This window comes from Orbicella franksi, chromosome 10, assembly GCF_964199315.1.
Source record: "Orbicella franksi chromosome 10, jaOrbFran1.1, whole genome shotgun sequence".
Classification (NCBI taxonomy): domain Eukaryota; kingdom Metazoa; phylum Cnidaria; class Anthozoa; order Scleractinia; family Merulinidae; genus Orbicella; species Orbicella franksi.
The window spans coordinates 9,557,693-9,579,621 of record NC_138154.1 but is presented as its reverse complement, the minus strand read 5'-3'; the positions used below and the strand labels follow the sequence as shown (position 1 = coordinate 9,579,621).

Genomic DNA, 21,929 nt, shown 5'->3' with positions numbered 1-21,929 from the left:
GGCGTTGGTGCTCTGTGTTTACTTTGAGTCTCGGAGGTTCTAGTCATGTGCAAATTATACACACAAACTGATACGGTGCGAAAGTAAAGCTTCATTATCCGTACAGTTTAACAGACGGTAAAGCAGGGTAAAGGACTGTTTTTGGTTCGTGACTGACAAGCCGCTTCACCCCCTCTCTGATAAGATGTCCCCTCAATTTTCGGACCGTATACGGACCGAAAGCGGTCTTTATCATCCCTACAAACTGTGTAGATCGACAAACCGTTTCACCCCCACCCACAGCTAAGATGTCATGATTTACATTCCATTTGTTAATGAGATGCAATTTTCGGATATACTCACCGTCTCCCGTGGGGCCAGTCAATGTTTTGTTATACCAGTCCAGTCAGTCAGGGTCAGTTCAGCCGGTGTTTTGTTATACTCGTTCCAAATCAAAAATAGAACAAATTGCAAAAAATTGTTTGCTTGACGCCGGCTGGCACACTTTCACGACCTGGTCACTTGCGAGTCGAAAGTTCAAGTTGTTGTTTCCCTAAGGAGTTAGTGAGTTTTTTCCGCCCTAGGGAGTTAGTGAATTTTGACCCATGACACGTGACATGTCCTCCAATCAGAAAACATATTTGAGGCAGCGTCCACACCCGCGTCCACACAACCAAGGGCCAAACAACGCCAGTAAATTTGAAAAAGCCGGCTTTTCCTTTTCGTGTGGACGGAAAACATTTTGAAAACGAGTCGGGACTTCGAGACTCCCTTAGCCCTACCTTGATATTTAAAATTCTACATCTTACCCTTGCATCGTTGTTAGACCTAAATCGATGGGTGGCTTTTCATTTTTCTTTTTTTTTTTTTTCTATTCCTTGTGTTGAATCTGTACACCTTCCTGATAAATGCAATATGAGAGATTCCTTTTAAAGTTTAGTATATATAATACGGCTATGCTTCTCTGCTGATTGATTTTGATGCCTTTCATTTTCAATGTGACGGTTATAAACGGTTTACGAATGATGTCACTGAAGTTCAGAACAGTACAACGCGCGCGCGAGCTTTGAGTTGTCACGCGCGTTGTGTGACGCAGAAAGACTCTCTCTCTCCAAGCTCCGCCGGACGACCCCACAATCCCACGCGTTCAGTCTCGCAATCGCGCGGTTTTCTGCTCCACGTCTACCGTTGTCGGACAAGAAGGTGCAAGGGCTGCTCAAAAATGGCTTCAGCAATGGTGAGTTAATGTTGTATGTGGATTTTGAGTTTTAAGGTGATATGGCTAAATCCTTAGGGAAATGTAACCCAAGGCTTTAACTTGAGATCAAGGCTACAGGACGCAAATCGAAGGTGTTACAGCTTGTCAATGAAAAACCCTCAACGCGTTTGCAAATGGAACCCTCGCTACGAATTTGTATATTAAAAGTCGGAAGTGTCTTGTTGGAAATTGTGATACCGCAAATTACTGTTTAGCGTACGATTTCGAATTATGATGCCATAAAAAATAACTTGTCTGTGTTCTTCAATAACTTTTAATACATCTTTTGTAAACAACAACGTCCGTTTGCACTTGCTACGTAAGTCTGTTGTTTTGCATTTCACTCCTACACGGTATGCGTATAGATTTAAGATGCAAGGCGGTGAATTCTTTCAAGATCCACGGAGATAACAGGGGAATTTCTTCCTCTTTTAGAACAGTATGTGGTTTAAATGGCTTTCACCTCAAAACCCTTTTCAGAGCTAGACGCTCAACGTTATAAATTATTTAGATTTTGCTGCGTATTGTTCTATTCAAATAATGGCTACTGCAAATCTATAATTTATGACCTCTCAACGTTCAGTCACATGCTAATTTCTTGACAATCCGTAAAATATTCATGTTCTGACATAACAAGAGCTCCATGTGAGCTTTTTTTTTTACCTCGAATTTTGTATTTTCGAGGTATGAAAAATTTCGTCTAACCTTTACATGTAGCTTAATTAAGCTTAAGCTTGAAAGATTTTTTTTTCTGTCCTCTAATCTTGAAAAGAAAGCCTAAAGTACGTTGGGTTCAAACTCCAAAGCAAGCTTTTTCAAGCTCGTTCGTCAGTTATCTATAAGTTAGTCACACTGTAATTCATTTTGATTAACAGTTTTGATAAGGTTAATTGCTTGTGACCATATTCTTTTGATTACTACATGTACATGCATAATATTTATCAAAGCTGAAATATCAACATACTGTAGCTTACTAATTTCGATTACAGGGTAAAACCCTTGCAGTGCCCAAGCACACCTGCATGTACATGTAGTAGTTTAACAAGAAAAGACAAAAAGAAAAAAAATCAAGATAAAGTCAACATAGTATTGAGCTGAGAGGCAAGTTTCATGTAAATCAAAGTGGTTACTGTACATTGTTGTTGACAGTCACTGTCCTGTTGCAAATTATGATGAGCATGGGACCACATTTTTTTTGAAAACGATATAAAATTGTGGATCCCTTCAAAACAACCTGGTTTCTCTTACTACAGTCATACTGTATAATATGTGTGCAGTGTAGTGATAAATTTCTACTTTGTTTTGTTTTTTTTTTCAAAAATTTCCTTTGAACCGCTCAGAAAGCAATCTGTAGTCTCCAGATGAAAGTTAATATCCCTCTTTCATGCAGCTGTTGCGCATTATTTTTATTGCCAAATTTACCCTCAACCCATGCAGCATGCTATTTGTTAAATGTAATTATGGATTATTCTTTCTTCCTGTTATTAAATTATAACCCATGTCTTCCCTCCCTCTTTCCATCTGGCCTCTCTCTGTCTGTCTCCTTCTGTTTTTCCTTCCTTCTCTGCATGTACTGCTCTTTCTTCTTTCTTCTTTCTTCTTTCTCCACTTGCCTCTGATCTTGACAATTTATAACCTGTCACAGTTAACATCAAGCTTTGGTTTTAAAATTTATTTGGCAGCTACCAGTAAATTAGAGTAGATTGTACAACAAAAAAGCGTTAATTGTGACTGCATAGTCCCTTAAGTGAAAGAACACCTGTACTTACACAATACAGGCTAATGCAGCCTTTTAATAAGGATTAGCAAAAGAATAAATATACATGACTGAAGGTGTTTTAACAGACTTTACACTGATCTTGACAAGTCAATTACATAAATTAAAAGTTACACATGTTATATAGCATTCAAAGGATCGATTTATTCAAAGGGAGGACTTTAGTGTAGGGAGGTAATGGCTTTTGCAATGACACACGTGACATTCATTTGTACTGAATATTAGTGTGTTTTTGAAAATCCATGTGCTACATGTACATGTACAGATACAGCTGTAGATTTTATATAAACAATAGCCTCCATTTGGTTGGAAAATATGCTCAGATATTTTGTCCACAGACATTATCTGTTCCGAGAAGTGAACAGTTTTCTGAGAGTGGAGCACGAGGGAAACTGTGACCTTCAAGGAACAGGTGCAGTAATGTCCAAGGACAAATATCTGAGCATATTTTAAAGTCAAATGGAGGCTATTGTGTTTACTATCCTTTAAATATTTATCGCAACACAAAAATTGTGGAATATCACTTGGAAATTCCCCAGTTTTAGCTGGGGCATACATGTATTCAGTCACGCGACGCGTTCAGATTAATCGTGTGCAAGCGAAAATATTTGATGGATTAAAAACAGTAGTATCATGTACAAAATTAATGAGAAGATTCCATGAAAGAGCAAGTATGAACAATGTGGACAATTTGAGATCAATTCATTCGACATCTATTTTTCCACAATCTTGTCATACTGTACATAATTATGTACTCTTAATCATTTGCATGTATAAATCTATCTTCAGAATTACAATGTAATAAAATCTTTTTAAAAAAGTGCTATGGCTGTAATCAGGCATATTTGCAATAATAGTACAAAAAAACTAGGGTTATTCTAAGTTCCTGAATTGTCTTAGTCACTTTAGTTCACGTTTTCAGTTAGAATGATAAAAAGACTAGAATTTTTACAGATGAAGGTTACTGGAGCATTTTATGAAGGAATAATTTTTGATCAGTTTTAACCTTGGTTTTTATTGTGTCTCAAGATCTTTTTTTGCCATATATTAAGGGATGCTTTATGACTTTGTTACAGGACTAAGATACTGCAACATTACAAATAATGCTTGGTATATCATACAACTTGGCACTGGTAAAATTATTACTTACAAATATTACATGTATATACAGTTGAAGCAGTTGTACATGTACATGTATTTATGATATTATTTTAAATTTTTTTCTTTTTTGTTAGGCACAGAAAGACCGCATCCTTATAAAGGGTGGGATTGTAGTCAATGATGATGATATGATTGAAGCTGATGTTTTTATTGAGAGTGGTCTGATAAAGTGAGTAGACATGCCGAAAACTATTTTTAAATACAAACTGAAACAGTTTTTATTAAACCATTTTTAACCTTAGTTAGTAGTATTTTAATTCTTGTTCTAGTTTTTAATCTTAGTTAGCTTACCGCATGGTTTCTTGTCCTTTTTATTGTATTTTAGATTTTAATGTATTTTAAAGGTTTAACATTTATTTTATTTATTTATTTATTTATTTATTTTCTCAGAGGACCCTCCTGAAAACCACCTTATGGTGATTGGAGGCCTCCTCTTAAAATATTATGTATTATTTATTTTTATTATTAGACAGTTTAAAATTTATGTGATACAATACGGGACTTGAAAAAACCTTAATTCCAGCTTGCCCTGGGCAAGTCTTAGGTTGCTCTTTTAATGATTTAATTGGCAGACGACTTGCCTGATCCCTTGCCCATTGGGCAAGTGAGAGTGAAAAGTTTCTTGCCCAGAAGGAGAATCTGCCTGTCCCAGATGATCGAACAGCACTTTTTTTGGAGCCCTGCAATATTGTTAGAGGCTACATGATATGTACATGCGTATACATCTGTAACATATTAAGCTGTAAATAAGTAATTTTCATTTTTGACAAGGATGTTTTTGGAGTATTGTGATATGTGATAAGTGTAAATGTGATAAGTGTAAATGCTCACTGTATTTGTACGTGTGTGTCTGGAATGATTCTTTGGAAGGTTCTTGTGTATTATGAATTTGCGTTTACTTGTTTTGATTACTTTTAATTTTTTTTCCTTTCAGGGAAGTTGGTAAAAACCTTGTTGTTCCTGGAGGAGCAAAAGTGATTGATGCCCAAAAAAAGCTTGTTATGCCTGGTAATAATGATTCATTAAAGAAAATTTGTTACTTTTTGTTGTGTTTTCCTGTACAAAAAAACTAGTCACTATTGTTCGTGTTCCCCAGATTATGCAGAACTTGGCCAATTCATATTGTTGTTTTTGCAGAGGACAGCTACAAAACATACAATGTATTTAAAGATTTATAACATATGCTTGCAACCATTGTTTTACTCATTACATGTATGTCTTTTGTTTGGTGGCATTGTCATTGCTGTTACCGTCTAATTAATCGAGGAGAAACTATTTTTCAAGGAAATGTTGTCTTGTGTTTGTGAGGGTGAGTTTTTGCAATGATAATATGTTACAATTACATGATGAGCTTGAGATTTCTAGATCATGTGATACTGCAGTTGACGAGGGTGCAGTCGGAGTCAATAATCACACAGAGAAGTCAAAACTTTATCTAAATCCTCTTCACACCACTTTGAAAATGCAAAGAGCTGCCAGTTCGTTAACAAGCACACACCGCTAGGCTACTCACTATCTACAGCAGAATAGATAGTGAGTAGCTTAGCCAATCAGCAAATGGCATTTGTGGTAGAACACTAACTACATTTTTACTAATACAAAGTAGATGTACATGTACACTGTTCTGCTGTTTTTATTTCATGTTTAGTTTTTATTTTCAGGTGGAATTGACACTCACACGCACATGCAGCTTCCATTCATGGGTACAGTCGCTGTGGACGACTTTTACACTGGAACAAGAGCAGCACTGGCTGGTGGCACCACTATGATCAGTGAGTAAAATGCTATCTTTTATGGTAAAGGAACTGTTATTATTTTGTTTATAGAGTACCATCCCAGTTTGGAAAAAGTAATTGCTTTCTAGTCACTTCATTTACTTTAAAAAGGCACATTATTTTGAATTGAGGCCGTAGAAGGCCTTGAAAATGAAACAGAAATATAGATGCAGGTTTTCTCTAACTAGATAAAATAATTACGTGTACTATGTATGTATGTGCAAACTTTATGTGACCTGAGGAAATCAAGTCCTTGAACATTGCGGAGTAATCACGTGAAAAGTCCCTGAATAGTCGGCAAAAAAAAAAAAAACATTTCTGAGGTCTACATACATGTACATGTTCATGTATAGTGGATGGACCATGATATACATTTGTTTACATTGTAACTTACCACACATGCTAATTTAAAAACAACTTCCTGCTACGTGTAACATTATTGTACTGTTTTCAAATGCAGTTGACTTTGTCATCCCCAAAAAGGGTGAATCACTCTTAGAGGCTTATGAAACGTGGAGAAAGTGGGCCGATGAGAAAGGTACTAGTGTTTGGACATGTTTTTGTTCAATTTCAATCTGTGCACTTTAATAAAATAAAATCAGTTGCCTGTTGAGGGAACTCCAAACCTTCATGGGTGTCCTTCAGACAAAACTTTGTACACATGCTGTCTGTAATGAAACCCCCACAGGTATCCATGTAAATGGAAAGTTTAATTATTTTCACGTGACCAGTCTCCCAGTTCACATGGGCAGTACATCATGTCCTTAGAACTTTGCACTTGTTGGCGGACACAGAGAATCCATATTTGTTGAGCACATGGTTTACATGTAATTGCTCATAGAGGCTGTACATGTATATCATGAAGGCCTCTGAAAGTACATTATCCAATGATCCAGTTTTTAACCCATTGACGCCTGTGCCATCCGAAACCAGCTGTGATGAGCATTGGCCTTTGTTCTGCTTCTGATGTCATCACCTTTGTGCAAAATTGGCATCATCTATACTCAGGTTCTGCAGGAGGAAAGATCTTCCAATTATACCCACATCAGGGTGATGTGCTCAATGGAGCATGAAATAAAAATTACGCACAAAAATGTCCAGAAATTTGGGTGAAAACTCAGAGCAAAATTTCCTGCAACTACACCATGGCAAAAGTTGCCCGTCTTGATGATGCTGTTTCAGAAATGTTTTAACTGGAAGCAAGCTCAGGAGAAGGTCAATCAGTGCAGCAAAAAGATAAGAAATTGAGAAAAAGGAAAGGCGAAAAAAGTAAAAAAAAAAATAAGTTAAAAAACCGAAAAGCCTAAAGATGTAGGTCACTTTCTCCTCCAAAAACACACTTGAATTTTTATTTCTGTGCATGCCCGAGCAAAAATGTCGTAAAAGGCAATGTTAGTGGTAAGAAAGGCCATTAATTTTAATTGTAATGTTGCAAATGCCTTTTTGAGTAGATTGGAGCTAATTTGGCTCATATCCCGGCTGAAAATCTCCAAAATGTCCAAAAAATGCATTTTTGGGTTAGTAGACATAATTATACAGCGGTATTATGTGCTGTAGTAATTTGCCATGTTCATTGCAGTTTGTTGTGATTATGCATTCCATGTTGCTGTCACTTGGTGGAACGATGAGGTTGGCGAGGAGATGGAGACTCTTGTCAAAGAGAAAGGTATTTGTCTGATCGTCATCTTTCTTCTGCTAAATACATGTACAGTGTATGCATTTGTACATGCATACTATGTAAAAGGCGTAAACTGCACCCTCCACTATTTAGCACTGCCGTATCCTTTTGAAACCTTGCTGCCCCTGTATGGGAGACTTTCAATGGGAAGCATGGCGATTTTACAACAAGTACAATGATTTCCCACTTTCTTTGCAGGTTCTGATCATTATTTTAATCAGTAAGATGACATGCCTCGGAGAGAAATATTAGGGTTTTCTTATAAAGGGTTATATTTTGTCTCCAAACTTAGGATTTTTTGCCATCTTAAGTGACAGTAATTTATAAACATTCTGAAGTACAGCTGTACCAAAATTAATTAGGTATACAAATATGCATTTTTGTTTTTCATTTTCACATTGTTCCTAACATTGTATGCATCTCTTTAGAAATCCCCCATTGTAGACGTTTTATTAAGTTCATTCAGCTCTCAAGTCAGTTTTTCATTCTATTAATTATTTTCATGTCTTATTGTTGGTGTACATACATGTAGTTATTTGAAACCTCAGTGTACGGAAATAAAAAATAGTTATAATATGTGAATCTGGACAATTTCATACAGGCTTAGTAATTAACTCTCTCACATGACTGTGTATTTATTTGCTTATTTTTCAGGTGTGAATTCCTTTAAAACCTTCATGGCTTATAAAGATGTTATGATGCTAGAAGATGAAGAGGTAACCTGAACACATCTATCTGTGTACAAAGTACATGTGTGCTTCAGTAAGCATTTTACCATAATGATTATTCAATGAAAGCACCCACCTTTCTATCACCACTCTTCCTTGATAATTACATTGTATGGACTTAAAAAATAGTGTCGTCCGGTTGTCTGGGACTTGTAGATTTTCCTGCTGGGCAAGTAACTTTAGTAAAGTAAATCTAAGTAAACTTAGATTTGCCCAGGGCAAGCAAAATTTAAGAGCTGCTTTTCTGTGGGAGGTCCGGTGGCCTCATGGTTAGTGTGCTTCACCCTGAAGCGAGCGGTCCGGGTTCAAGCCCTGGCCAGGGACATTGTGTTGTGTTCTTGGGCAAGACACTTAACTCTCACGGTGCCTCTCTCCACCGAGGTGTATAAATGGGTACCGGTGAATTTAATGCTGGGAGTAACCCTGCGATGGACTGGCATCCCATCCAGGGGGGAGTAGAAATACTCCTAGTCGCTTCATGCTACAGAAACCGGGATGAGCTCCAGCCTGATTGGCCACTTGGCTTGTATGCAGACTTTACCTTTTACCTTTTTCTCTGAAATCCATGGTTCATCTTCCTTTATATCATTTCTACATCACAAAACACGTGTTCATCTCTATCCCGTATGTGTACATGTAGCTTGTATCCTGTTACATGAGTCTGCACTCATGAGTATTTTCCTTGTTTGGGGCAGATGTTCCACTGTTACAGCAAATGTAAGGAAATTGGAGCTATTGCACAAGTTCATGCTGAAAATGGAACTCTCATAGCAGAGGTGAAGTACTGTTCATATATTAAATACTGTACATTTAAGACCTATTAGGCATACATGTACATGTAGTCCAAATGTCGCACTGGTGCCATGCCAAACTCAAATCAATTTGGCCTGGCAGTGGCGTGACAAAAGAATGGGAGTGGTTTCAAACATTTAATTTAATTCAGTCATGCCGACAATATAAAGATATTTGCTTTGCTGAAGACCATGTCAAATGCTAAAAAGCAACAGCAGCTGATGCAGCAAGCTGTGAATTCAGTTCGGCACAGCAAGAGCACGCTTTTTGAAGCCAAATTCATGCTACTGCTGTGCAGAATGGCAAGGCCTGCCGTACTAAGTAGTTGTGCCAAACTTAATTCAGCCTGCTGAACTGAGTGGTTTCAAACATCATGCTGCTGCCGTGTGTACATGTAAGTCAAATGTAATTCTTGAATTTAGTTTGGCACGGCAGTAGCACAAAGTTTGGAATTGACCTAAGATACATGTTCCACTTTTATTAATATACATTTTTGAAATCCCTTCTACAAATATACATGTACTGTACATTGCACCGATGAATTACATGTAACTCTGCTCCGATGTTGATCCCCTTCAAATCTCTTGGTAACGTCACTTTGCATTGCTAGGGGTGGATGAAGAGTAGCGGACTAGATCCATTCCGCTAGACGACTAGTTTAAAGTCACCCATTGTCTTGGTCACTAACCAAGCAGAAGTGATGGGCACTTGTGAGACAACATAGTTGGTGCAGTGTCTTAATCATTTTACCAATTTAATAAAATTAATGTAGATGTAGATGTAGAATTTTGTGTGAAATTTAGGAGTAGCTTAGTCTGGCAAGACACATTGACCAGTGGCAATCTGAAGAACTCTATACCCTGACATCTCAATTACAGTGTGCAACACGTCTCTCTTGCAGAATGCAAAGAAGATGATTGCTCTTGGAATCACTGGTCCTGAAGGACATGAAATGTGTCGCACAGAGGAAGTGGAAACAGAAGCTTGTGTGAGAGCTATCATGATAGCCAACCAGGTGAGTTGGGTGATTACACATTGATTTGTTATTGGCTGGAAGCCATAGCCATTTCTTTTGAACAGGTTCTTCTCCATTCTAAGTTAACCAATTTCTTTTTTTACATGTATGTGCTCTTGTTTTAACTACATGTATTACATGGTATGCACTAGCTCAATTTTTTAACCAATTTGTAGTCAACAAGCTGTCTCACAAGTCAACAAAAGCTAGTACCCTGGCATTATTGAGAACCAAATGTATCAAGGCAGCTCAACTGTCCTTGGGTAAACTAGCTCCACCCTCCCTCCAAACAATGTTATTGTTTTTTAATTTCTAGCACTGAACACACAAGTCATGCCTGACTTTGAATTAAGTCTACACGGTAATCGTTACCAGATGCATTTAAAATAGAAGAGGCTAGTTAAGGTGGCTCCCTAGAGTATTTACTAACACCCTCCCTATGGAGTGCAAATTAGAATAGGAAACTAAATTAGTCTCTCCTAAAATTTTCCCTGTAGAGATTTACCAGTATGGGTACTGTTAGAATAAGGCTTATTTTTTGGTTGTCAATTTTTGGATTAAGGGCATTACCATGGCAACATCTCATCTAATGACAGATACATGTAGATATATTCCTCATTTTGGCCTAAACTCCTTAATATTTATACTTTCCTTCGGTGAATTTTCTTCATACTTTGCCACATCATGGAAATGATATTGCCTGACATTTCGAACTGATAACTAGACGCTTCGCTGTGTGTACCCGGGCAGTCGTTATACTGAGAAGCACCAGCTATATTGCAATTGAGCTAAATGTTCTGCATTTGAAGTTGTACGAAATTCAATGGAATTGATGTGCTTAAGCTACAGTATTCTGCTTTTGATTGCATTTCTTGGAATCGATTAATAGCTTATTACTTATACATGTAGCTTTAGGGTGTGAAATGAGTCAAGGTCTTTATACCAGCCTGTAAACATTTCAGCCTTTTTCCTTAGCCTTTGTCGTTGTTATTTGCGTTTCTCAAGCAAGCGAGACATTTTGAATTTCATAGTTATGGCGGTGTGTGACATAGACCTACGAATGCATTGTCGAAATCATATACTTATCTCGTGATTTTTAGCCCGTTAAGTATGTAAATGCGTGTTTGTTCAGTACAGATAATCAGTCACCTAGATAGCCAAAGTAAGTTCCAGATGTTTACAATATTTTCTGGCCGCAGTGTTGGCGTACCGCGGAGATACACCAACGTGGTGGCTCCATACTGGTCTCTGTAAATTTGTGCAAAATATTTCGATGAATATCTGAGCTTGGGAAAACGCACAGACTTAAAAATTAGAGGAGTGTCATCTTAAGTAATCTCCTATAACATCACAATTTCTTGATTTTATCTGCTAAATGGTTTTCGAATGAATTTTTTCTTGTGTCAGGATTGCGTGACAGTGCAAGCCAAGAATTGTTTTGCTGAGGTCAACATACATTAGTTTCTTTCAGCTTACAGTAAATTCGTTACATGAGTTTCACCCTTGTAAAGACACATAACTCTGTTACAAGAAAATAACGAGAGAATATCATTTAGTTCATGATTTATGTTTATTATACTTTACGAAGTTTCTCAGAGCGTTTTACTTAGGTGTACTTGAAGAGATACGTTGATAAACGAATTCTCTAACCTCTCTGCTCTTGTTGCTTAGACTTTCTTGAGTTCGTGCTGGGATTCTGCTTGGTTCATGATCACGTCTAAAAATACATTGACGCTTCTGAAGATGCTTTTTATCAAGTTGAAGAGTTGATAGCCCCGGTTGATGGCTCCTTTGGTATAACATGATTCTTGATAAATTCACTCAAAATGTTTCGCTCATAAATTGATCTCTCATAAGGCTTGCAGACCGACCCGTTCCGAAAACGCTTAACGTCCTTTAGTGTTGGTCTGCCTTGAACAGTGTGTTCGTTTGTATGTGATTTCATCACCCTAGAAATCATGGCTTGCTTGCATAAGCCTTTTGATTCCCTGAGGAACATAGGGCCGCAACAACACTCCTCCAACACACTCGGCTCCGTGAGGTCCTCCCCAGCTGTGCCCATGTCGTTCCGATGGCCTTCACCTCTGCGTCAGTGCTCTTGCGCCAAGTCTGTTTCGGTCTTCCTACTTTTCGCTTTCCTTGTGGATTCCAGTCAAGGGCTTGCTTGGTGATGTCAGCATGTTTCACACAGCCCTAGCATCTTGAGGTTGTAGCAATGCATTTCCCTGCTCACTTGTGCAGATTTCCCTGCCTCATATAGGGTTCGGATGTTCCAGGTCCCTATTCTGGTCTTGCTTTTGGCTGTCAGAAGAGTTCAATGTCTGCGCACTGGCTTCCCAAAGGCTTTCACCAGCCCGCATCATAGAGTCTACTGGAGGGGTCTCTCCCGAAGCCAAGTTGTTTTCTGGATTTGTTGTTGCGGTGTCTGTAACAGGTCTGTTTTTTTTTCCAGGGCTGGGTTGTTAGCCCAGCGCCCAACCCCCAAACCTGGAGGGCCGGTTGGTTTGGTTTCTGAGTTTTCTTCTCGTAAATGGATTGCCGACCAAGGCTAACGAGCTCCATCCACCCGTGGTTTAGAATCAGAGTTTTCCTTCTCCTAGACGGACTGCCTACCAAGGCTATCAAGCTCCATCTACCCGGGTTTTGGGATCAGAGTTGTCCTTCTCTTAGGCTATGTCGGTCTGCGGCACCCTATTCCATATTATTCAGGTGCAACCCCCCAAAGTCAGGGCTCCCCTATCCGCCACCCAGGGGACGCGCCCCTACGCCATATAGCCCCAGCGCGAGGTAGAAATCATGGAATACATGCTAACTTTTCACAACAACAACTTCTGTAAATTCCATGTGCTGTACGCATGCACAGGTGACGCATGCGCTTTAGAGACGAGACAGCGATTTGTGACTGAACATGGAAAAAAACCAAAAACAGAGCCGAAATTTAAACCCAGGCCTCACTGCCTACGTAAAAAGTCAGGGTTGCTCAGACGGTTTTTCCAATATTCTGTAATTTGTGATTCTTCTAAATGTATTAGATTAGCTCTGACAGATTTTTACAAACATAGGGTATTTTTATAGGAATTGTATCTGGTTACAACTGAGCCAAATTTGAAAAAAATGCACCGTAGGAAACGTGAGAAAATTTACTGTCAGTTTTGCTTGTTGTGCTCCTGTTGACATCATAGAAATGAAAAAAGACTGATGTTTTCCTTTGAGCACGCGCAGATTACTTGAGCTTTCAACCTATGCGCGCATGCAATCGTAAAACTATAGGGAGCCACCTCGAATACACATATCATGAAGCATCTGTTTTCTAATTTAGCGTCTAAACTTCTTTTGTGGCTAATTGTGTACTCAGCGTACAAGGAAAAGCTGCCAAATGTTCTGTTTTTGCAGATAATCTACACATAACTGGAAGTGATTTTTAGTTATTTGTATTATTATTTTCTGACTATGGCCACAAATACGTTCTCTGTTGCATGCTATAAAATTCTGGCAGAAACAGGCCCTTTGATTAACCTGTTCGGGGCACGAAAAAATCCTGGTCTGATTGCCCAGGGCAAGTAAATTTTACTCTTGTGCAAGTGAAAATAGAAGTTCAGTGGCCCAGTGGGCAAGTGAAATTAGCCTCGGTAGTCTTGTGAGTCTGAATGAAAATGTTAGCTTGATAAATGATAATTTCCAGTCAGAAGCTATGTCAAAACTTAAGACTGCAAGATTAGTTAACCATTAGGTTGAAAGCATAGATCACAGTGTAGTTAGGAATCCAAGCATACTTTGTTTGCGTTTGTCCTCTGATTTGATATTGGCCGCTACGGTGGCAAACAATATTTAAGTGGGGGCAAGTGTGCATGTAAACTGAAATTTACTGGTCCACTGGGGAAGTGGATTTCAATTTTTTTTCCTGCCCTGCTGTTACAGCTGTATGTAATTTTACCAGTAGTCAAAATAGTTGATACATGTGGTACAGTGAGACTGACAGAAGTGGAAAGTGTGATGAAATTAGGGCTGCCAAAGCTTGAAATATTTGGAAAACTAGTCATTCCAAACATTTATGATGCATGTAGTAAACTTTAGGGTTGTCATGTCTCACTTGGCTTTTTTTTTTTGTTATTGAAGCTTCATTTTCCTCTTTTTTTACTTGCAGATAAACTGTCCCCTTTATATTGTTCACGTCATGAGCAAGAGTTCAGCTGAGGCTATTTGTGATGCTCGACGACGGGGTGTTGTTGTTGTGGGGGAGCCAATTGCTGCTAGTTTAGGAACTGATGGAACAAGTTATTGGAACAAGTGTTGGAGACATGCTGCGGGTATTTAAATTTTTAATTCACAGCGAATTGTGCCTCTCTTGTTTACATTATAGCATGTACATGGTATATGGACCATTAATATATCCTTGGATTTTGAAGAGACACCATTTTACAATGCATTTTTTAAAACTGTTATGGTCTTGTTGTGTACAGGGCATGTTATGGGACCACCTTTAAGACCTGACCCCACCACCCCTGGGTACCTCATGGATCTTCTTGCCAAGTAAGTCAGTTATAAACCTTTTGTAACCATTATGTAATTTAAACTCTATTGTAATGTACATCGTCACTGTAGTGTGGTTAATTGACCCACATGTACAGATGGTGTTAGTATGTGGTGTATGACTATGTTAAATGATAGTTGTTTTGTTTTCCATAGTGATGGTCTTCAGCTGACAGGAACAGATAATTGCACCTTTAATGCAGATCAGAAGGCTCTTGGCAAAAATGATTTCAGGAAGATACCAAATGGAGTGAATGGTAATAGGAACACGTGTGTAAGCTGCACTGTACTTGTATATACATGTATAAAATAGTCTGTTACAGTGTAACTTACATTCTTTACCAGAATCCTTCAAAAGTCTAGTTGAATTTCAAGAAGGAAAGTAGAATGCCAATAACTGTCTTCACTGATGTCACTGAGCCAAATGGGAGTTTCAAGATTTACTGTGGCATGCATACTTTTTATCCCAAACCATTTTGCTTTCTTCTTTTGTTATTTGTAAAAGAAGAGAATAAATTAGGGATAAAAACGCTGGCACACTGCGCTGATTTTTGAAATTCCGATATGGCTTTCTGTGCATATTTGATATAATAATTGCTTTTCGATTGAAGTCATTCTCCAAATCCTTACACTTGCAATAGTTATGACTAAATTGTAAGAAAAACAAATCAAAGGGCTTAAAGCTTCTGTACACCATCAATTATAAGATAATTTATGCATGTTTTAGAATTATGATATGACAGTTTATGCATGTTTTATTATTACTATTATTATCATTATCATTATTATTGTTATTGCGGGCTCCTCTTGTCGCCCGCAATCCTAATCTCAACGTTGCTTTTACAAACGCATGCGCGGCAGTTGTGTAGTGCAAAGAACGCTATTTTCTCACGCGCATCACGTATAATCAGACCTTGGATCACGCCAAGCTCACGCATAGCAGCAGCGCCGACAAATCCAAATCGAGCGTGTTAATCTAGGTGCGACGTTTCCGTTCATGTTGCGTTGGATGCCATTTCCCGGCGTCATTCCGCCTCAAGCGAGTAGCGAGAGTGTTGTTCGTCTATTCGTCCTTGACCTCAAGCGTCGAGCGAGAGTCGTATCTGTTCGTCTTTTCCTTCAAGCGTGGAGCGTCGGTGTTGTTTGTTTGATTTCATTCTTGGTTTTCATGTGACTTAGTCATATTCCAAAATTAGAAATTATCTTTCCTTCTGAGGTTTTAGTTTCATCAGATAAAAGACCCTACAGGAACGTGACGTTTGACAATGTTTTAGCTCGACAGAGCTTTTGCGTTAATTGACATGAAAATGGCGGCCCGAAAGGCTGTCGCGTAGGTCAAAAGATGAGTTATCGCTTTAGTTTTTGCTAAATAAACGGTGCTTCCACTAGAAGAAGCATTTATTTCAATGTATCGGAGTTCTAGAGTAAAACTTTCGTTCCAATAGCAAAACTCAACGACAGATGTTTTTGTTATTTTACGGCCGCCATGTTTATGCCCCTCCGAAGGGCACAAGTATATGGCGTCTCCATACAAAGCTCTATAAATTTGGGTGACACACTTCTGCTAATAACGGGTGAACGAAAAACAGCAGAAGCCTGATTCATGGCGAGGTTGTTGATATAGCAATCATCTATCATATCCCAGATTCTTGAATTTATATATTGAATGGTTACGATTTTTAGTTTTGATCACATGACTGGTGAAAACCGAGAATTCATTTAAATGACATCTTTAAGTTTTGCATTTTGTGATTTTAAATAAATCATTGTTGCGTTACATCAATCATTTTGACTCAATCAATACGCATATTTTATTTTATTTGCACCGTGAGACAGCAACAATTACAGCATATTACTAAAACTAAGCAAAACAATGGAACTAGTGTCTCGTGGAATGATCTAGTGATGGTAACTGTTTCACAGGTTTAGTAACATCACTCTATTGTAAGTGTCAAAATAAAGGAAGAAAGGCGGTGGGGCATTGGGGGGCGGGGGGTGTCCACATGGACAAATATATGGGCCCCCAGATCTTTCATTACCCAAATAGCCAAAAATGCATCGTCCTCGCCCGCTCTTCCTAACCTTTGGTTATTACAAGTTGTTTTTACTATTATTAGATCATTTATGCATATCGTATTATATTGTAAAATAATTTATGCACATTTTTCTTTTCATCTATAGGTGTGGAAGATAGAATGTCTGTTGTTTGGGAAAAAGGCGTGGTGAGTGTGCTACTACTGTAGCTGGATAGTGCTGTTCAACTTTGCTTTGGTTTGGATTGCTTAAAATTGATGTTTTATGGTGATTGTCTCTTTTGTATCAACATGTACGTGTGTAGTAACTTTGGAAAACTTGTCTTTCCTTTTTGTTAGGCATCTGGGAAGATGGATCCATGTCGTTTTGTTGCAGTGACCAGCACTACAGCTGCCAAAGTATTCAACATCTATCCACGGAAGGTAATGACGAAAAGGTCACCTGCTGCAGTGTACAGCTGTAGGTTCTGTAGCCGTTTTTCTTGCCAGTCTGAGACAAATTTAAGTAGAGATTGCCAGTACAAACGGCATCTATTTAAGGCAATTGGTAATTAATTTTACTAACGAATGCAGTTCTGCCTTTAAGTCAGCGAACAATGCTGGTCTGGGATTAGGGACTGGGATATGCAAATTACTAAACTAGAGCTTTTTGAAAATAATTTCGTTTTAACTTTGACATCTCAACTGTGATCAATATAGTTAATTTTTCACCAGCAATAACATTGGGCAGAAATGAGAAAACCATGAACTAGGACAAATTGTCTTGTCTGTGTACCACCAAATCTGTGAATTGTCTCATTGTTAAAGCTATGTTATCATTACATATCTCATAATTTCTTATCAACTGTTCACTCCTACAAGGGCCGTATTGCAGTAGGGTCTGATGCAGATGTGATCGTTTGGGACCCTGAAGCCACTCGGGTGATATCTGCCAAGACCCATCATCAGGTAAGTAATACAACGGTACATTTAGCACCACTTTCACATTAACCTAGTATTTACATGTAAGCTACCTTACGGTGATTTTCAAGAAGTAGACAGATTTATGGAGAAATCTATCTGGTAACATCTTGAATTTTTTTTTTTTTTTTTTTTTTCGAAAAGTGAATAATTGTCCAACTTGGATGTTTGGAGAGTAATTGTATGGTATTTGCTGGAGACAATACCAGAACGTTATTCGCTTGGGCCAGGTTGTTCTAAAGCTGGTTGACGCTTACCCAAGATTAAAAGTTAAAGTATTTTTCTTGTATAAAAATGTTTTGAACTGCTTATGTTTTTTGTAGTTTGAGATTAGCCAAACTGTAAAGTGAAGGGCAAACAATATTAACAGAACACCTCACCGAAAAGTTAAAAAGCTGGAATATAAACTATTGCTAGTTTAATCGGGCTTTGAACAACCCGGCCCCGTTCTGTAAGCTACAAACGAACGTGTAGTTTTGAACTGAAAATGCTGGTATCTTCAGCTACAGTAGACCCAGAAATCACATTTCTGATCTTGCTTGCATTTATTGATATCATACAGTGAACATCTCATTTGCTCTCAACAATGTCACTGGTACCAGCTTAACTAACGTTATACACGTCTTTTATTGCACGTCCAGGCGGTAGATTTCAACATCTTTGAGGGAATGGAGTGCCACGGGGTAACAGAGGTCACCATATGTCAGGGGAAAGTAGTTTATGAACGTGGAGAGGTAAGTATAGGTCTTCATAAGAGAGTAAACGTCAATGCAGCGAGCTCTCGAGAATAAACCTTGGTTCTACATGTATTTTTTTTTTTTTTTTTTTTCATTTGTTGTTTTGATTGGTCATTTTCATTGATTCTTTATATCGTCTCTTCCTATCTCCTTCATTTCCTTTCCCTCCCCTCTCTCAATTCTTCTCCGCCCCCCTTCCTTATTCGTTGGCTCTTTATCTATTTTCTTCCTATTTCCTGCCTTTTCTTTCTGTTCCTCCCTCTCTCGCTCTCACTGCATCTCCCCCCCCCCCCCTTCAATCTTCGTTTCATACCTGTATCGTCTGATTTTTATTCTCTTTCTACAGCTCAATGTGGTTCGTGGATCAGGACGGTTTATACCCACCCCACCCTACCCCACGTATTTGTATGGCCGGGTCCTAAAACGAGATCAGGTGAGATGAACGGTAGCCTTTTGTGTTTTCACATTTGAGTGTTGTTGTTTTCTTCGTCTTTTGTTGTTGCTGTTGTTGTTTTGGTCTTTTTAGTTTTGTTTTTGTTGTTCTCACGCATTAGGAAGGGTTCCCCGGATTTCTTTATATTGCCGGAATTTCTGTTTTGTAAACTGTGGATATCTTTATGTTTGAGTACAGAAAATGTTATATCACATGTAAAAATATAATCTCCAATTCAAATCAATGTCTCTATTTCAGACACGTAAGCTTGTCAAAGTTGAGAGGGAACCATACAATGGTCCCGTTATCACCTTACCCTCTTCAGAGCCCCCAGCCATTGTGTCCCCGTCACAACGCAAACAGAAGTTCCAGGAACATAAGAAAAGTGGTGCCACGAGGGACCTTCACAGGTCCGGCTTTGAGCTCTCTGGTGAGTGAATACCAAGGCCCCCTCAGTGCACAGGCCTGGAAACTGGCTCCGACATCATGATCTTAAAAATGTCACCTTATTAGACAATGCTGCTTGGAAATGTTGATTTGTTTTATTTTGTGTGTGTCACTAGTGGTGAAGGGTTTAGGGAAGTCTCTCTCGCAGCCGTCGTTGTGCGGTGTCACGCGATGCTTCTGCTTGCTGTTGGAAGCGTTACGTGACAATCTAAATGATGACAGCAAACGTGACTGTGCATGGGGGAAGATACAAAATGATAAAGAAATAAAATTCAGCTTTTGACGACTTGACGCGCGCTTTCTCTGTGTAACGTGTTGTCTGCCACATTATTACCTCTGCGCCGTCAAGATTGAAATATCAAAACTCTTAACCGAATGTCATATGTTTATTGCAGTGAATGTTATGAGTATTTGGTTCTTAATCGAAACACTTTCGTACAATAGTTGATCTTTTTTTTTTTTTTTTTGAACTCTTATCATTATTCCAGTTGGCAATTTTATGATACTCGCAGGCAAAAATGTTTATCACGCATTGGAATTGAAAGGTTTAAACCAAAATGATGACTACTTTAACACGAAAATCCGAAAAATGTCGAAGATACATAAATTTGAAGGTCAATCAGGGCAAAACAGAAAACAAACTGTCATTGCTCCTGGAAAGCAATGGTCAGCCATTTATTTCATCCTTAAATGTTCTCTTTCTTAATTTTTTTCCGCCGAATTCATTCCTTTACAGCATTTTTATGCAGTTTTTGCCTGTCACCGTTTCGGCTCTGTTTATTGCTGTGTTGAGTTGACTGTCGAGAAAATGTTATTTTGGAAAGAATACTTTACCCCTAAACAAAAATGTTTTTCAAGGGTTTAGAACAAAAATCGCGTGAACTTGCCTGCAAAAATTGCTAACTGTTTCCTCTAAGTTACAGCATTTGTAAAAAAAAAGAAAGAAAAAACTAGAAAAAACAGTGCACGTTTTAAAATCGCACGGCGAGGATACCACGATACCACTACACTACTTGGCAGACAACACTTTACAACGGGGAAATTAAGGTTTATATTCTAATGGTTATGCAATGTGTTGACACCCCACTGAGCAGACATGTTTACGATCGGTCAAGAGGTGTTTCTGCTAGTCTGTGAAGGCGTATGTTTCGCTTTGTCCAGACAGAAGTACGATTTATTTGTTGTCCTACAGGTGTCATAGTATTGAATATTCTATAGGGCTCATTTTCTCTTCTTTCTGCCGTGGTATTCGGGACGAATATTCGATAATTCTAGGATCTGCGTGTAAACAGCTCACACTGTCTAGTGCCTGAAATCTCGAAAACTGCATTGCGCAACGCAATCTGAGTGGTGGGACCGGAACCGGAAACGCTCGAGGAAAATGCCACTAGTGCTCAGTCTTTACGGAAAGTGACCAAACGTGCGCCATTTGACACTCTTGAGTACTACAGAAATATGCTTAAACGAGTATAATTTTCAATATGTTTGCGTTTCTTTCATTTTATTTTTTAGGTAAACAAGAGGACGATGATGTACCTGGACGATCTTCCACTCGTGTTTGTAAGCCGCCTGGAGGTGGCTCCTCGCTTTCACTCAGCTGAAGGCGCTCGACACTCGACCACATCAACTAGCTTATTAATTTGAAGTTATTAATTTGAAATTTGCAGCCACCTTATTTTTGTCGGTGGCTGCAACGTATTTACTAAGTAACGAGTCGATACTTTTGACGAAGCTCTTCTTTCTTGGTTGTCGCCTGAACTTGAAAAATACTGCATTCTCGAGGGGAGATTTAGTTTTGGTTGTAGTCCAGCGAAATTAAATGGTCTTGTTTACCTGTGAAAGTAAAGGATGCTGGTTTTGATTGTCAATGAAGCCGACCCTTTGAAGAGCGATCCTCTTCAGTGTGCTTTGTAAACTGATTTGAGGACCTATTTATCGCAAGGAGAAGAGCTTTGCACGTGTGTGTGTGTGTGTGTGTGTGTGTGTGTTGGGGGGGGGGGTGGGGGGAGAAGGGAGCAATTAGTCTACAGTGAATCTCTATATTTTTTGAAGAGATCCCAGGGATTTTGTTGTGTCTTTTACGTGACACTGTAGTGCTTTAGCGTATCGCATTTCTTATGTTAAGGAAGACTTCAGGAAAACACAATTACTAAGCATTGCTACATTTCACAGGAATCTGGACAAATATTGCTGTTTAGGCTTTTAGATTAATACGTAAAATGGTTAATAACTGAAGGCCATTCTGTTTTTGGATTACAATTATTTTGATTTCTTAATTTTTTTTGCGGTAATTATAAATGTTACGCCACAATCTGCAACATACGGCGAGCTCTACGGAAATAGCTTGGATATTCTCTAATACAAACAACAACAACAGCAGTTTGAAAAGGATTTTTATGAATACTGATTTTATGAAAAGTATTTTTAGGAATACTGTTTCCCATTTTGGGGCAGCTATGTTTTTTGGAATTTCAACTCAAGCTGCCTGTGCAAGTCTTGTTTTAACAATTTTAGAACTTATTTTATTTGCAGTTTTAATATGCTGCGATATCTTTGTTGGAACTTCTAGTGCAATAAATTTAATTTAAATTGTTGGAAACAACATTGTCGGCTTGTTCTCTTTCAA

At 38.5% G+C, this 21,929-nt stretch overlaps 1 protein-coding gene across 1 annotated transcript; it reads left to right on the top strand.

Annotated features, from left to right (window-relative positions):
• The first annotated feature begins 1,110 nt into the window (after window positions 1-1,110).
• Window positions 1,111-21,905, top strand: LOC145500990 (dihydropyrimidinase-like). The gene is made up of 19 exons (XM_081480565.1): window positions 1,111-1,216; window positions 4,250-4,344; window positions 5,110-5,183; window positions 5,837-5,947; window positions 6,411-6,488; window positions 7,530-7,616; window positions 8,283-8,344; window positions 9,052-9,132; window positions 10,050-10,163; window positions 14,308-14,470; window positions 14,624-14,693; window positions 14,850-14,950; window positions 16,875-16,915; window positions 17,066-17,149; window positions 17,588-17,674; window positions 18,328-18,420; window positions 18,770-18,856; window positions 19,115-19,286; window positions 20,816-21,905. Exons 1-19 carry the CDS (start codon window positions 1,202-1,204, stop codon window positions 20,902-20,904), a joined length of 1,704 nt encoding a protein of 567 aa, XP_081336691.1. The 5' UTR covers window positions 1,111-1,201; the 3' UTR covers window positions 20,905-21,905.
• The last annotated feature ends 24 nt before the right edge of the window (window positions 21,906-21,929 follow it).

What these genes read in the sequence shown, in the direction of transcription:
- LOC145500990 (XM_081480565.1), top strand. An exon ending in AAAGTGGGCCGATGAGAAAG is followed by an intron (nt 6,489 to 7,529) that starts GTACTAGTGTTT and finishes TGTTCATTGCAG; the next exon opens with TTTGTTGTGATTATGCATTC. An exon ending in TGATGCTAGAAGATGAAGAG is followed by an intron (nt 8,345 to 9,051) that starts GTAACCTGAACA and finishes TGTTTGGGGCAG; the next exon opens with ATGTTCCACTGTTACAGCAA.